The sequence below is a fragment of the Nanorana parkeri genome, unplaced genomic scaffold (genome assembly GCF_000935625.1).
Source record: "Nanorana parkeri isolate BGI_ZX_2015 unplaced genomic scaffold, ASM93562v1 scaffold284, whole genome shotgun sequence".
Lineage (NCBI taxonomy): Eukaryota > Metazoa > Chordata > Amphibia > Anura > Dicroglossidae > Nanorana > Nanorana parkeri.
The window spans coordinates 947,416-961,367 of record NW_017306552.1 but is presented as its reverse complement, the minus strand read 5'-3'; the positions used below and the strand labels follow the sequence as shown (position 1 = coordinate 961,367).

The 13,952-nt window shown below is 41.8% G+C and overlaps 1 protein-coding gene across 1 annotated transcript in view; it reads left to right on the top strand.

Moving 5' to 3' along the window:
* Positions 1–13,952, top strand: part of ITSN1 (intersectin 1) — a 140,547-nt gene that overhangs the window by 40,656 nt on the left and 85,939 nt on the right. The window contains exons 7-9 of the mRNA XM_018557456.1: positions 5,449–5,542; positions 7,349–7,449; positions 13,296–13,359. Of these exons, the coding sequence (XP_018412958.1) occupies positions 5,449–5,542; positions 7,349–7,449; positions 13,296–13,359 (259 nt within the window). The remainder of the gene's footprint in view (positions 1–5,448; positions 5,543–7,348; positions 7,450–13,295; positions 13,360–13,952) is intronic.

The window sequence follows — 13,952 nt, the reverse complement described above, 5'->3', positions numbered from 1 at the left end:
TTCCTAGTCCCAAAAGGAGGCATTCACTCCCCACCTTGGATCACAAGGCTGTGAGTGTCTTCAGATCTGGCTTCTTTGGACATCAATGATTCTTGCTTGCATGTCCCCATTTTTCTTTTGCATCAGCGATTCCTGAGCTTTGCTGTCTAGCCCCAGTATTAGCCCTGGTGTGCTCTTATGGCATTTTCATTGTGGGATATTCGGAAGATGTCCTGTTGAGGGAACCGAACAGTCTATGAGGTCTCTGTCGAACAACTTGTCTCTGTGACTGTGCAAACATTACAGGAGTTTAGGTGGATTCTGAGCCTTAAATTGTTGCTTGGCGGATCGGGGTCTAGTCAAGGCAGCTTCAAGCGAGTTCTATTTTCCCAGTTTTACTCTATATATCTGCAATTCATCATTGTCTTTTGTAGGACAACATGGTGTGGTCTCTGGATAGACCAATTCAGTTAACACCCAGGACCAGCTTGACCCTGGCTTGGTAGTTCAGGAGTCTGGCTTTGGAGTTAGGGAAGCTCTTCCCACCTTTTGGAAGCTCTTCACAATGGATGCCAGCCTGTCGTGCTGCGGACATGTCTTGGGCACTTTTCGGTGCAGGAGATCTGGTCATTAGAGGAATTTCATCTCTCAATCAACATCCATGAACTTTGTGCAGTTTGGCTGCCTCCGCAGTGGTGGACCGTCCTGCTGATGCATCACCCAATCTGGACTCAGTCGAAGATTAACTATCAGGAAGGAACAAGAAGTATCTCTGCTGCTAGAGAGGAGACCCTGTCCTAGGTGGATCTTTACGATTCAAACTTTTCAGATGTGTACATTTCAGGCATGGACAGTTGGCAGGCAGACTTGCTCAGCTGTCAAGGTCTTGACCCAGAGCAGTGTTTCCTACACCTGGAAGTGTTCGAGGCGGGGGATGTCAGATGTAGACTTCCTGGCCTCCAGTTTCAACAACACTCTTGACAGGTAGTTTCTAGGTACTGGGGACCTCTAGCAGGAGGGAAGCAGTGGATACTCTGGTAGCTCTGTGGAATCAGTATACCTATACTTTTCCTCCCCTGAAACTACTTCCACATCTGCTTTTGTAGGATCGAGTTGGAGCGCACTTTGGTTATTCTCATTGCTTTGGACTGGCACAATTGGTTGAGGTAAACCTACCTAGTAAGACTCCGTGGGCACTGCTAGATCGTCGGGATCTACTATCCAAAGTTCCAATTTTACCTCTGCTTCATGGTCACTGACTTTAATTGGCTGTTGAAGCCTAATTTCTGAAGGACAGGTACTTGCTGTCCTCCTGCTCAAAGCTGGGAAATCCACTTCCTGCAAAGTCTTTCTTTCATCAGATGTAGAAGTCATACTTTATTAGCACTCGTAGTTTCTCTTTAGGATCCTCTCATTGCTGCAGTTCGTTCTGGACCAGAGTTTGGCTCAGCGCTATGAAGGGTCAGGTTACGCCCTCTCTTTCCTGTTTTAGACACTGTTGGTCTCACACTCCAGTAACGTTGTTGGACCTGGATTCCTTTCTCTTCTCTTACCCACAAAGTGATCTTTCTTGTAGGCAGTGTTTTGTCTTTATTTTTGCATTGAGTGCCCTTTTTATTTTTGCATTGGGACAAGTTGGTGTTGAGACCCATCACTAACTTCCTGCCTAAGGTAGTGTTTGCCTTTCACTTCAATCAGGACATTGTTCTTCTTTCCCTCTGTCCAGCTCCAGTTCACCAAAAGGAGATTTCCCTCCATTATTTGGATGTGGTTCGGGCTGTGCTGGTCTATCACCTGCTGCTTCTTTTAGAGAGCAGTTTCCTTTTTTTTCTTTTCATCCCAAGTTAATGATCATGCTTTTGGTACTGCTTTGCTACAAACCTGATGCATGCTAGTAGTAGGACAGGTTTTTCTGGGCAGGCCACAGTTTTTATATTTTGCCAGTATCCTGTAGGTGTAAGAATAACATGAAGGTTAAACTCTTCTAGTGTCCCACAATGGACTCAGGCAAAATGATTTTATGGTGCGTTCAAACATCCAATTTTTACTCTAAACCTGTGCACACACTGGCTATTCTCTGTTCCTGCTAATAACAACAACAAAAAGATCAGAGCTTAGATATTCATCCATATTTGTATACTGTCTGTCTGATAATGAACCACCCATATCCCCTGGTGTAAGGGCACCTCATAGGACTATACTGTATGTTTAGAGATGGAGAGGAAAAGATCGTTCCACTTGTATGACTCCACAAAAAAGCATTTATTCCTCAATGTAAATATCCTGCACTGCACAGGAGAGATGTTCCAAGAGGAGATCTAGTTTATGCCATTGACTTTTGTCCATATATTTACCATTTTACCAGGGGAGTGGGTGTTTGTGGGGTTACCTGATTGCAGTTTTCTAATGACAGATTGGTGATTCTTTGAGGTGATGGGTAATGTTACGGTTTTAATTTTTTTTTTTTTATTACAATGAAGTGCATAATGAAGAACTTTGTTCTTTGGAATAGTGCACCATTTGCCTTTTTGGGATTTTTAGAGGTAAAAATGCAAATTTAGAGAAAGTGGTGGTGAAGAATTTTGTCTATACCTGATAGGACTTTTCATGCGGTTTGGTAATATGATTTCTGAAAATTTGGCTTCTGTACAGATGGAAAGTGTCACTTTAATGTTGCCTTTACGTGCATGTTAGAAAACTGCTCTTTACTCTTGGCCAGCCAGACTGATCTGTCTGGGCAGCTTGGCTCTCCAGATTTATGATCAGCTTGGCACTCCAGACTTATAATCTGTCTGGGCAATTTGGCCCACCCAGACTGATGATCTGTCTGGGCAGCTTGGCCCCCCCAGACTGATGATCTGTCTGGGCAGCTTGGCCCTCCCAGACTGATGATCTGTTCGGGCAGCTTGGCCCTCCCAGACTGATGATCTGTTCGGGCAGCTTGGCCCCCCCAGACTGATGATCTGTTTGGGCAGCTTGGCCCTCCCAGACTGATGATCTGTTCGGGCAGCTTGGCCCCCCCAGACTGATGATCTGTTTGGGCAGCTTGGCCCTCCCAGACTGATGATCTGTTCGGGCAGCTTGGCCCCCCCAGACTGATGATCTGTTTGGGCAGCTTGGCCCTCCCAGACTGATGATCTGTTCGGGCAGCTTGGCCCCCCCAGACTGATGATCTGTTTGGGCAGCTTGGCCCTCCCAGACTGATGATCTGTTCGGGCAGCTTGGCCCCCCCAGACTGATGATCTGTTTGGGCAGCTTGGCCCTCCCAGACTGATGATCTGTTCGGGCAGCTTGGCCCCCCCAGACTGATGATCTGTTTGGGCAGCTTGGCCCGCCTAAACAGTGATAGCTGGTGGCCTGCTATCACTGCTGAATGTCTTTTGTGCATTTTATAGTCCATTAACCCATGACAATGAGCAAGGGTCTGCCAACACACAGCCTAGTTTCCCCTGAATCCCAGTCCTTTGATAATATGTACAAAACACATTTTTTAACTAAGCCTGTAAACGTCCGGCATATTTACTGCATTTACTATAAACCTTTGTTGTTTTGTGAACACTTTAGACTCTTTATTCACGTGTTGCATGGAAATTGATTTACAATGTATAGAAAGGGTCTTTCTTTGTAAGGGTCTTTCTTACATTATTTCCAGCTTGAGACATAAATGTGTGAAATGGTCTCATGCTGTATCTGAAATTGCTCTTGCAGTTGGTAGAATGCGTAACCACCCTCCCTAGTTTTTAAATGCGTAGAGAAGAAAAAATGTCTTCGCCACCTTCATTTTGTCTCCAGCATTCCTCGACCCTTAAAGACCAACTGTACCAGGAACTGGTTTTCTGCATTGAAAATTAAAAGCTACACAATGAAATGCATCCAGTCTATCTGGGGAGTAGGTTTGTTTTACAGAGATTACTGTAAATCACCAAACCACCCCACTCCTATTTTTTTTATTTTTTATTTTTTTATACATGATCTGATGTATGCCTCATTTACACGAGAAAAGGCCGGCATGTACAGCTCTGTGCTGCGTGCGCGGCCGTATCAGGCAGCTCCCGGGAAGGACAGGTGCTGCGTGTGATTTAGTACGCAGCCCCTGTCCGTGTCTATACGAGTGTGTGGCCATACGTCGCCCTACGCTCCCCCCAAGTGCAGGTCCGTGCGGGTGTCCGTACTCGTACGCTGACAGGATGGATCCTGTCTGCGTCCGAGCCTGGACACCCGCACCCGTACTTGTCTGCACTTGGGGTGAGTGTAGGGCGGTGTATGGCCGTGTACTCCCATAGAGAAGGACGGGGGCTGTGTACTAATCGCACGCAGCACCTGTCCTTCCTGGGAGCTGCCCGATACAGCCGTGCTCTCAGCACAGAGCTGTACGTGCCTGCCTTTTCTTGTGTGAATGACGCCTTAGTGTGTCACTATCTTGTTACGGGGCCTAACGTCATGGCTAAGTCCTGACAACCACCATTTGCTGTTCAACAAAACTGCCTCTATGGCCGCTCAAGGCTCTCTTATTGGACAGTGTAATTGCATCTTTTAAAGCTTCAGCCATGAAGTAAGGGAAAGCCAGGCACCAGTAATTGTGACTGTAAATCAGAGAAGCATAGAAGATTGTTTTCTGACCAATGGCAATAATAGCATACATCTTGTATTATCTGCTCCTAGGTTGGACATTCAAATGGTGTACAGTTTATTTTTAAAGTTCAACTAAAGACAATTTTTTTTTTTCAAGTTTTGAATAAAAGAGAGCGGGATTAGAACACCTGTCAGGTTTTGATTGTGGCCTGTGGATTCACCCTCTCTATTTGTCCTGGTGACCATTATCACTAAAAGTAGAAATTAAGTAAAATCCCAAATTTTAGGTTGTCATCTGATCAGGGATAGATGGGAAATCTTCCAATGAGGACACTAGTTCTGATGACCTTGCTGGCGACCATGGTTTTCCCTCACTTTGAAAGGATTTACTCTCACTTTCTGTTGTGGCTGTCAGACAGGAAGTGAAGTGAAATCTCTCCAATGGGACAAAGATGGTGGAAAAGAAGCTGGAAGATCTTTAAAACCTCCCTTACTTTATCCAAAACTTAAAAAAAAGTGTAGGTTTTAGCTGTTCTACGCAACTGCAGTGGCCATCACATAGACGATATCATAATTCCCTGATGGATTCTCCATAGTGTTGAATAAAGACGACTGTACACGCATCAATTTTCGGCTGGTCCCTGATGAACCAGCTGAAATTCGAACAGTGGGTTTCCGCTGTCGGCATCCTTCTGACCAGCATCCCACAATCCGCTTTTCTGCTCAATGGAGGAATTGGAATGCACACATATTGCGCAACTGGATGATCTCTGCACGCCTGGAAAGTGTCAGATTTGCCTGCACGGGACCAGCTTTTTGTTTTGTTTTGTTTGTGGCATGCAGATAGGTGCAAATGATGTTATAGTAACTTCTGTGTTTGCTTTTATATTTCTGTAGCCACTTTGCCAAAGAGTTCATCGTTTGGTCGTTCAGCTGCTGGAGGTCAAGTTAACCCGAAACTTCAGAAAGCCCAGTCTTTTGATGTCGTTATGTAAGTAATCAGCACCATTAACACATTTGGGATGGCATTCTAGGGTTTCCCCACCCCAGTCATATATCCATGTGGAAGAGCCAATTTGGCAGTTTTGATTTGCAGTTTTGGGGATAGTATGATTATGGACAGTTTGCAGTGATTCCAGTGCTAGGTTGAGTTTTCTTCTTCTCTGCCTTCCCCTCTCTACAGCTCCAGATATGTGCAGTAAGGCATAGCCTCACAGGTCACAGGAGTAGAGAAGAGCGACAATTTTTTTTTGTATCCCACAAAAATGCGATCCAGTCACAACATCTGTATGATTAAGGCATTGATTAGAGGTTGGGAATGTGCCAGTGATGTCATTAGGAGAACATTAAAGCGAAAACTAAGAAATAGGATTGATTTATGTGACCTGAAAGTTATTAATGGACCACTATTTTATGTGCCTTTTTAGAGAGGAAACAGTTTTGGCTGTGAGTTTATTTCAGCTTTAAGAAGTGGTCAGGGACAGGTTTTATTCTGTTGCATTACCCCTTTTAGAGCAGTATAGAGAAAAATGATAACTAAAGTGCAGTGATATTAAATCTATTCCACTGCTTCTATTCTGTTACCACCACCGCTTTATGTATTTGCACATACTTTCCTGGCCTTATGACAACCTACTGACTTGGTGATATTCACAGATAGTTGTCCAACTCGATAAGTCTGACTCAGAGTAGAATCCAATATAGTTTATTTGCCATCTCAATACATAAGATGTGATTCTTTGTCATTCTTAGAGTGAAAAAGACATTGCTATATTTGCCATTAACAGGGTAAGGGAGACCCCCTTACCTCTCAGAGGGTGATGTGGAAAGAAAGATTAGAAGCATTGCTGGGAAGTTTTAGCAGAAGACTGTACCAATATACAGAAAACAGCAGGGGTGAAACAGAAGATACTATGTATGCACAGATTAGGATGTAACAATGCTAATCTTACACTTGTAGCTAGTAATACAGCATAACACAATGAAATGCAATTATATAGGTATGCGGTGTGACTGAAAACCGCAGAAATAATAAAAAAGGACACTGGATGTGGCAGCACAGCTTCTATTTAGCATTGACTCACTGTACAACTGGATTGACCCACTGAGTATCATTGAACCAGCGCATAGCAAACATTTAAAAATGTATTAAACAAATTGTAATAGCGATCTATTTACAAACTTGCAAATTGAGAAGAAAAAAAAAGCAATGATTGATAACAAATATTGTGGGTCATTGTATAAGAGGATGTATAGTGGTTTTGTATATATATATATGTATGTGTGTGTATATATATATATTTTATTCAGGTAAATTTGATTTGCAAATAACAAAAATATTGCATTTGACTATTATGAGGTCTTGTATTCAACCAGCAGGTTACGCTCTAGGCTCCTTTTTTTTCTTTTTTTTTTTTCCTTTTGTTCATTGAAGGATGCAGCGAAGATCGTTAGACCACTGGGTTATACTGCCACCTGCAGGAGTAGGATGCTAGGCACATAACAAAAGAAACCACCCTGCTGGTGGCCAAGCCACTATGTGCTAACACAGCTTTTAGTTTTTTGCCTGGCTTTAAGGAGTAAGGACATCTAAATCCGTTAGATACTAATATTACACACTTTTTAGCAGTTCAGTGTTTGGCCTCTTGTTTATATGCTGTGGCGTGTACATTTCCAGTTTGTTACCGCCCTGCATGGATGTAGAAGTATTTCTATTCTCCCTGGCCAGCCAAGGTGCCGATGTCTGGTAAAACCGCAGATATCTTCTTATAGTGAATACTCATCTTTTTCACTCCAGCCCTCCTCCTGCAGCTGAATGGGCCGTGTCGCAGTCTTCAAGATTAAAGTATAGACAATTGTTCAACAGCCATGACAAAACCATGAGTGGCCATCTTACAGGTAACTTGATTTAATAACAAGTGGTAACACAGATTTACTAGCTTGTACATTCACTTTAAAGCTCAACTCCAGGCAAAACGTACATTTGGATAGAGTGGGGAAGGGTTAGAACCTAGATCAGGCTTTTGTTGCTCTCTGTGATGCCATTGGAGAGATTTCCCTTCACTTTAGGAAGTGAGAGCAAATATCTGCAACAGGGACACAGACAAAAATAAAAACCTGGGGTGGGGGTCGGAGTTTCTAATCATTCCCCACACTTCCACAAACCGGAAATCATTTTTTAGGTGTACTTGGGCTTTAAACGTTAAAAACATTTGCAGATGTATTTAGTTTTACTTTTGTTTAAAGGGTATCTGTAGTTTTATTTAATAATATACTAAAATATTATTATTATTATTCAGTTATTTTCTGTACAAATTTTTGTTTTTCCTTTTTTATATCCATTTCCCTCCTCGTTCCTCCTTTTCCCCTCCCTGTCCTGCCTTTCCTTTTTCCCTTTATAACCCACTGGTTTGAAAATACAATTTCTGACATTTAACCAGAGAGCTTGAGTTTAGTAATTGCAATGATGTCCTTTCCTATAAAGCTATTACATTGTAAACCAAGGGCTGGACAAATCCCAGGAGCCAGGTAGCTAATGCTCCTTAAAAATGACAGCTGGCACCTAACTGAGGATTTCTCTAGTTGTTGTCAATAAAGCTGGCTCCTAAGGAAATCCTAATGGCTCCTGGACTGGACAGACTAGCTCCTGAATTACGTATTCGTCCATCGCTGTTGTAAACCCATTGGGGAGCATTTATCAAGATAGGAATAGACCAAATCTGAAGCATCTGTTTATGGCGACCAGTTTGGTTCTATCTTTCATTTTCAAAGCTTAGCTGAACAAACCGAAGAGAGCCGCTGATTGGTTACTATGGGCAAATGCTCCAGATGTGTCTGCTCCAGTTTTGATCAATTCTCCCCGTTGAGTTGGTACAGTTTACCATCAATTTTCTTGTAACTATTTTTTACTTACTGTATGTATTACTATAGTAAGATTTATAAATTTGTTATATTTACAGCCAAAATGTTATTTTAATATTTAAATACTTTTTTTTTTTTGTATTTTAAAATGAGTGCATACAGTCAGTCTCTTTGGTTTTACATATCTGGACATAATAAAACAATCATCTGGTCCACAGCAGGTCTTAGAATTGGGTAAATACAACCTGAGGTGAACAGCAACACATGTACAAATCTAAAGCCATGTGTGGAAAAACTAAGCACACCTTTTGATTCGATAGCTTGTAGAAGCACCTTTCACAGAAATAACTTGAAGTAATCGTTTTCTGTATGACTAACTTTATCAGTTTCTCACATCGTTGTGGAGGGATTTTGGTCCACTCTTCTTTACAACGTTGCTTCAGTTCATTGAGGTTTACGGGCATCTGTTTATGCACAGCTCTTTTAAAGTGACACTACCATCTCACGTTTAGTTTACTCATTTGTATTGAGATTATTAAGGATGCACAGATACCGATACGGAGTATTTGGACTAAGTACTCATACTCGCGCAAATGCTCTGTTACCTTCCCCGATACCGGAACTTCCGGTCACAGGGAGATTTCCTCTGACCGGCAGTGCCGCGTCTAACATGGAGCTGGCTTCCCGGCGAATCAGGAAGCCGGGCAGCGGTTAATAACTCGCTCCCCGGCTTCCTGATTGGCCAGGAAGCCAGCTACCTGGCCAATTAGCATTGAGCGGGCCAAACTGCATGGAGGTGGCTTCCTGGCCAATCAAGAGGCTGGGCACAGGGACTGACATGCTGCCTGGCTTTATGATTTCCCAGGAAGCCAGCTCCATGCTACCGGAAGCATCGGTATTGGTACTCTGCATCGGCGAGTACCAAAAGATATATATTGGTACTCGTTACCGAAAAACCGGTTATCAGTACAACCCTAGAGATTATAGTCTATTCCGGGAACGAGCTTGGAGTGGCGGCTACTTTACAACACACACACAGAGGCAATGGGGAACAAAAGTAGCCACCCTCCAGAAGGGAGGACAGTGTCAGCACCAATTCAGAGAAGATTTGAGGATCTACAGCTGTGTGATTTTTTTTTTTTTTTGTTTTTTTTTTTTTTTTTTTTTTTTTTTCCCCAAAAAAAAATTAACTTTCTGTTAATAATTTTTAGGATTTAACTCCTGAGTTTAGTGTCCTTTTAAGGTCCCGCCACAGCATTTCAGTTGGGTTGGGGTCTGGACTTTTTGCAACACCTCGATTTCTTTTCTTTTTCAGCTATTCTGTTGTAAATTGGTTGGTGTGCTTAGGATCACTGCCCTGTTGCATGACCCAATTTAGGCCAAGCTTTGGCTTTCAGAGATGACCCCACTTTTGATTCCAGAATATTTTGGTAGACAGAGGAGTTCGTGGTCGACTAAGTGACAAGGCAAGGTGCCCAGAACTTGTTGCTGCGAAACAAGCCCAAAACCATCACCCCTCCACCACAATGCTTGACAGTTGGTATGAGGGGTTTGTGCTTATATGATGTGTTTGGTTTTCACCAAACCATGGCGCTGTGCATTATGGCCAAACATCTCGACTTTTTATTTTTCTCATCTGTCCAAAAGACATTGGGGGGAATTTATCAAAGCAATTGCGACGGTTTTAGCCTCTCATTTTTTTTTATGTGCAAATCTTTTTTCAACATGTGCCCCTGTTTTGACCTGAGCTTGCACTACTTTTCCAACTGCACGTGTTTTGCACTTGTTTTCTTCAGAGCTTGCATTACTTTTTCATTTGCATGTTTTTTTGCACCCGTTTTCATCTACACTTGTTCTGGGCTGTCTGAAACTGGAGCATCACCTAAGAAAACAATCACAACTTAAGAAGTCCCCATGACTACTTCTTCAAGAAGGGACAGTTAAGCTTTTTGCCTGGAGTTAGAAGTCTTCTTTCCTGGAGTCTATTAAACCTCATTTATCAACAACATTACACTAGCATCACAAATCTGGTGCAAGTATATTCCGTGCAAGTTCAAACACTCGCAATTGATTTGATAAATTCCCCCCATTGTTCCAGAAGTCTTGTGGTGTGTTCAAATGCGACTTTGCAAACCTAAGCCGTGCTGCCGTGTACTTTTTAGAGAGAAGAGGCTTTCTCCTGGCAACCCTTCCAAACAAACCATACTTGTTTAGTCTTTTTCTAATTGTACTGACATGACCATAAACATTTAACATGCTAACTGAGGCCTGCAGAGTCTCAAGATGTAGCTCTTGGGTTTTTTGCAATTTCTCTGAGCATTACACGGTCTAAAATTGGGGTGAATTTGCTGGGACGTCTTCTCCTGGGAAGAATGGCAACTGTCTTGAATGTTTTCCCACTTGTGAATAATCTTCCTCCCCTGTAGAATGATGGGCTTTAAATTGTTTGGAAATGGCCTTATAACCCTTCCTAGATTGATGGGCAGCAACAATCCTTTCTCTAACATCATTGCTGATGTCCTGCCTCTTTGGCACACCCCTGTATGCTCCAGACCAGCAAACTGCTAAAAAAAAAACCTCTGGCTTTTATAAAGATGGTTACACCTGCTGCTGATCAATTAATCAAGGGCATTTGATAAGCATCACCTGGCTGCTACTAAAGCTGGCTATACATTATGTGGATTTCAGACAGTTCTTCAGGAACTGGACGAAATTCGCACAGTGGATGCCACTGTTGGCACTATTTCGGCTGGCATTCCTCCATCAGCTGATCGAAGGAGCTGGTCAGAAAATCTTCTGTTATAGGGTACTGTCAGCAGGGAATTCCTCAATCAACGCTCGTAAGCGCTGATTGAGGAATCTGTTTTATTTTATTATTTTTTTTTGTTCGGCACGCGGGTTGAGTGAAAAAAATAAAATAGAACTTTTGTATTGCCAGCTTAAGCCTCTTAATTCATATGGCTACAGTATGGCTACAATTTTTCACATTTTGGCTTTGTTTATAAAATAATGACCCGTAATATGTCATGTGGTGATGTTCATCTGAGGTTGTATTTACCTAAATGATCTATTATGTCTTGATATGTAAAACCATAGAATTCAAAGAGCGTGTACTTTCTTTTTCACACGACTGTTTTTTTTAGGTTCTGTAGTACACTAAGAAAACAAAGCATTATAAACTTGTTAAACTCAATCTACTCTGTCCATCTATTTTTCTCTCTATGTATGTACAACCCCAATTCCAAAAAAGTTGGAACGCTGTGTAACATTTACATAACAGAATGCAATGATTTGCTAATCTCATAAGCCCATATTTTATTCACAATAGAAAGCAGAAAACCTATCAAATGTTATCAAAAAAGTACAATTTTAAGAAAAATGAAGGTGATATTGAAATTGATGGCAGCAACACGTCTCAAAAGCGTTTGGACAGGGCAACAAAAAGCTGGCAAAATGGTACTAACAAGGAAGAGCTGGAAGAACATTTTGCATTTAATTAGGTTATTTGGCAACAGGTCACTAGCCTGATTGGGAATAAAATGAGCATCTTTGAGAGTCAGAATGTCTCGGAAGTAAAGATGGGAAGAGGTTCACCAGTCTGTGAAAAGCTGCATCTAAAAATTGTTGAACAATTTTAGAATAAAGTTCCTCAACGTAAAATTGCAAAGACTTTATATCATCCTCTACAGTACATAATATCAAGATTCAGAGAATCAGGAGAAATCTATGTGCGCAAGAGACAAGGCCGAAACGCAATATTGGATGCCTGTGATCTTTGGGCCCTCAGACGGCACTGCATTAAAAACAGCCATGACTCTGTGATGGACATCACTTCATGGGCTCAGGAATACTTCCAGAAATCACTGTAAGCACAGTTCGCCGTCCCATCCAAAAATGCAAGTTAAAGCTCTATCATGCAAGAAGAAGCCATATCTGAACATGATCCAGAAATGCCACCATCTTCTCTGGGCCAAAGCTCAATAAAATGGTCTGTTCCAAAGTGAAAAATTGTTCTGTGGTCAGATGAACTGAAATTTGACATTCTTTTTAGTAACCATGGGTGCTGTGTCCTCCAGACTAAAGAAGAGAGGGACTTTCCGGCTTGTTATACAGTGCTCAGTTCAAAAACCTGCATCTCTGATGGTATGGAGGTCCATTAGTGTGCATGGAATGGTCAGCTTGCACATCACATGAAAGTCACCATCAATGCTGAAAGATATATCCAGGTTTTAGAGCAGCATATGCTCCCATCCAGACAACGTCTTTTTCAGGGAAGGCCATGCTTATTGCAGCAGAAAAATGCTAAACCGCATACTACATCTATGACAACAGCATGGCTTCATAGTAGAAGAGTCCGGGTGCTTAACTGGCCTGCCTGCAGTCCAGACCTTTCACCAATTGAAAATATTTGGTGCATCTGGAAATTAAAAATATAAATAGCCAGGACTGTTAAGCAGTTAGAATCCTATAGTCAGGCCAAGAATGGGACAACATTCCTCTCCCAAAACTCCAGCAACTGGTCTCCTCAGTTCCCAGATGTTTGCAGAGTGTTATTAAAAGAAGAGGAGATGGTTCAACTTAATAAACACGGCCCTGTGTCCTTTTTATTGATTTATTTTTCTTGTTAGACTTGTTGCCATCAATTTCATTTTCTCCATTTAAAAATGTGATATGTTTTCTATTTTCTATTGTGAATATGGCTTTATGAGATTTGCAAATCATTGCATTCTGTTTTTATGTAGATTTTACACAACGTCCCAACTTTTTGGGAATTGGTGGTTATACTGTATGTATATATGTATGTCTGTGTTTGCATGGTGTAAACTGCCCTACTTGCTGTTTAGGGTTTGATCTGTCTGATGTTTTTCAATTACTTATTTCAGGTCCCCAAGCTAGAACTATTCTTATGCAATCTAGTTTGCCACAAGCCCAGCTGGCGACAATTTGGTAAGAATATTGAAAGTAATGAAGAACTAAAGAGATTAATACAATAAATGTGTAATCCCGACATCCTTGTTTTATTCAAATCTGTTTCTAGTTGCTACTAACAGATCTGTAGATGTAGTAAGGAGGTCTCATAGTAGTTATTTTAGAGGTCACTGATGCTTTGATTTTACATTAAGTTTTGGGTTTGTAATCTTATTGGAACTCTTTTTTTATTTTGTTTTCTCCATAAGTTTACCATTTTGCCTAGAGTGCAGAAGTTGAAACAAATGCATTTTTTAAAAATTTCCCATATTTCAGTTTTAGATTGATTCTGTCAATATATCTCCTTGCTTTTTAATACTGTCAGTCCTAATAAAAGCAATATTTCAGTTAAAGGAGGTGCTTTGTGGGCTGGAGCTGCCCCTGGCTTCCTAGGTCTTGTACATTCAACTATGATCTCTCTCGCCTCTCTCTCTCTCGCCTCTCTCTCTCTCTCGCCTCTCTCTCCTCTCTCTCTCTCTCTCTCTCTCTCTCTCTCTCTCTCTCTCTCTTGCGCTCTCTCTCTCTTGCGCGCGCTCTCTCTCTCTCTCTCTCTCTCTCTCTCTCTCTTGCGC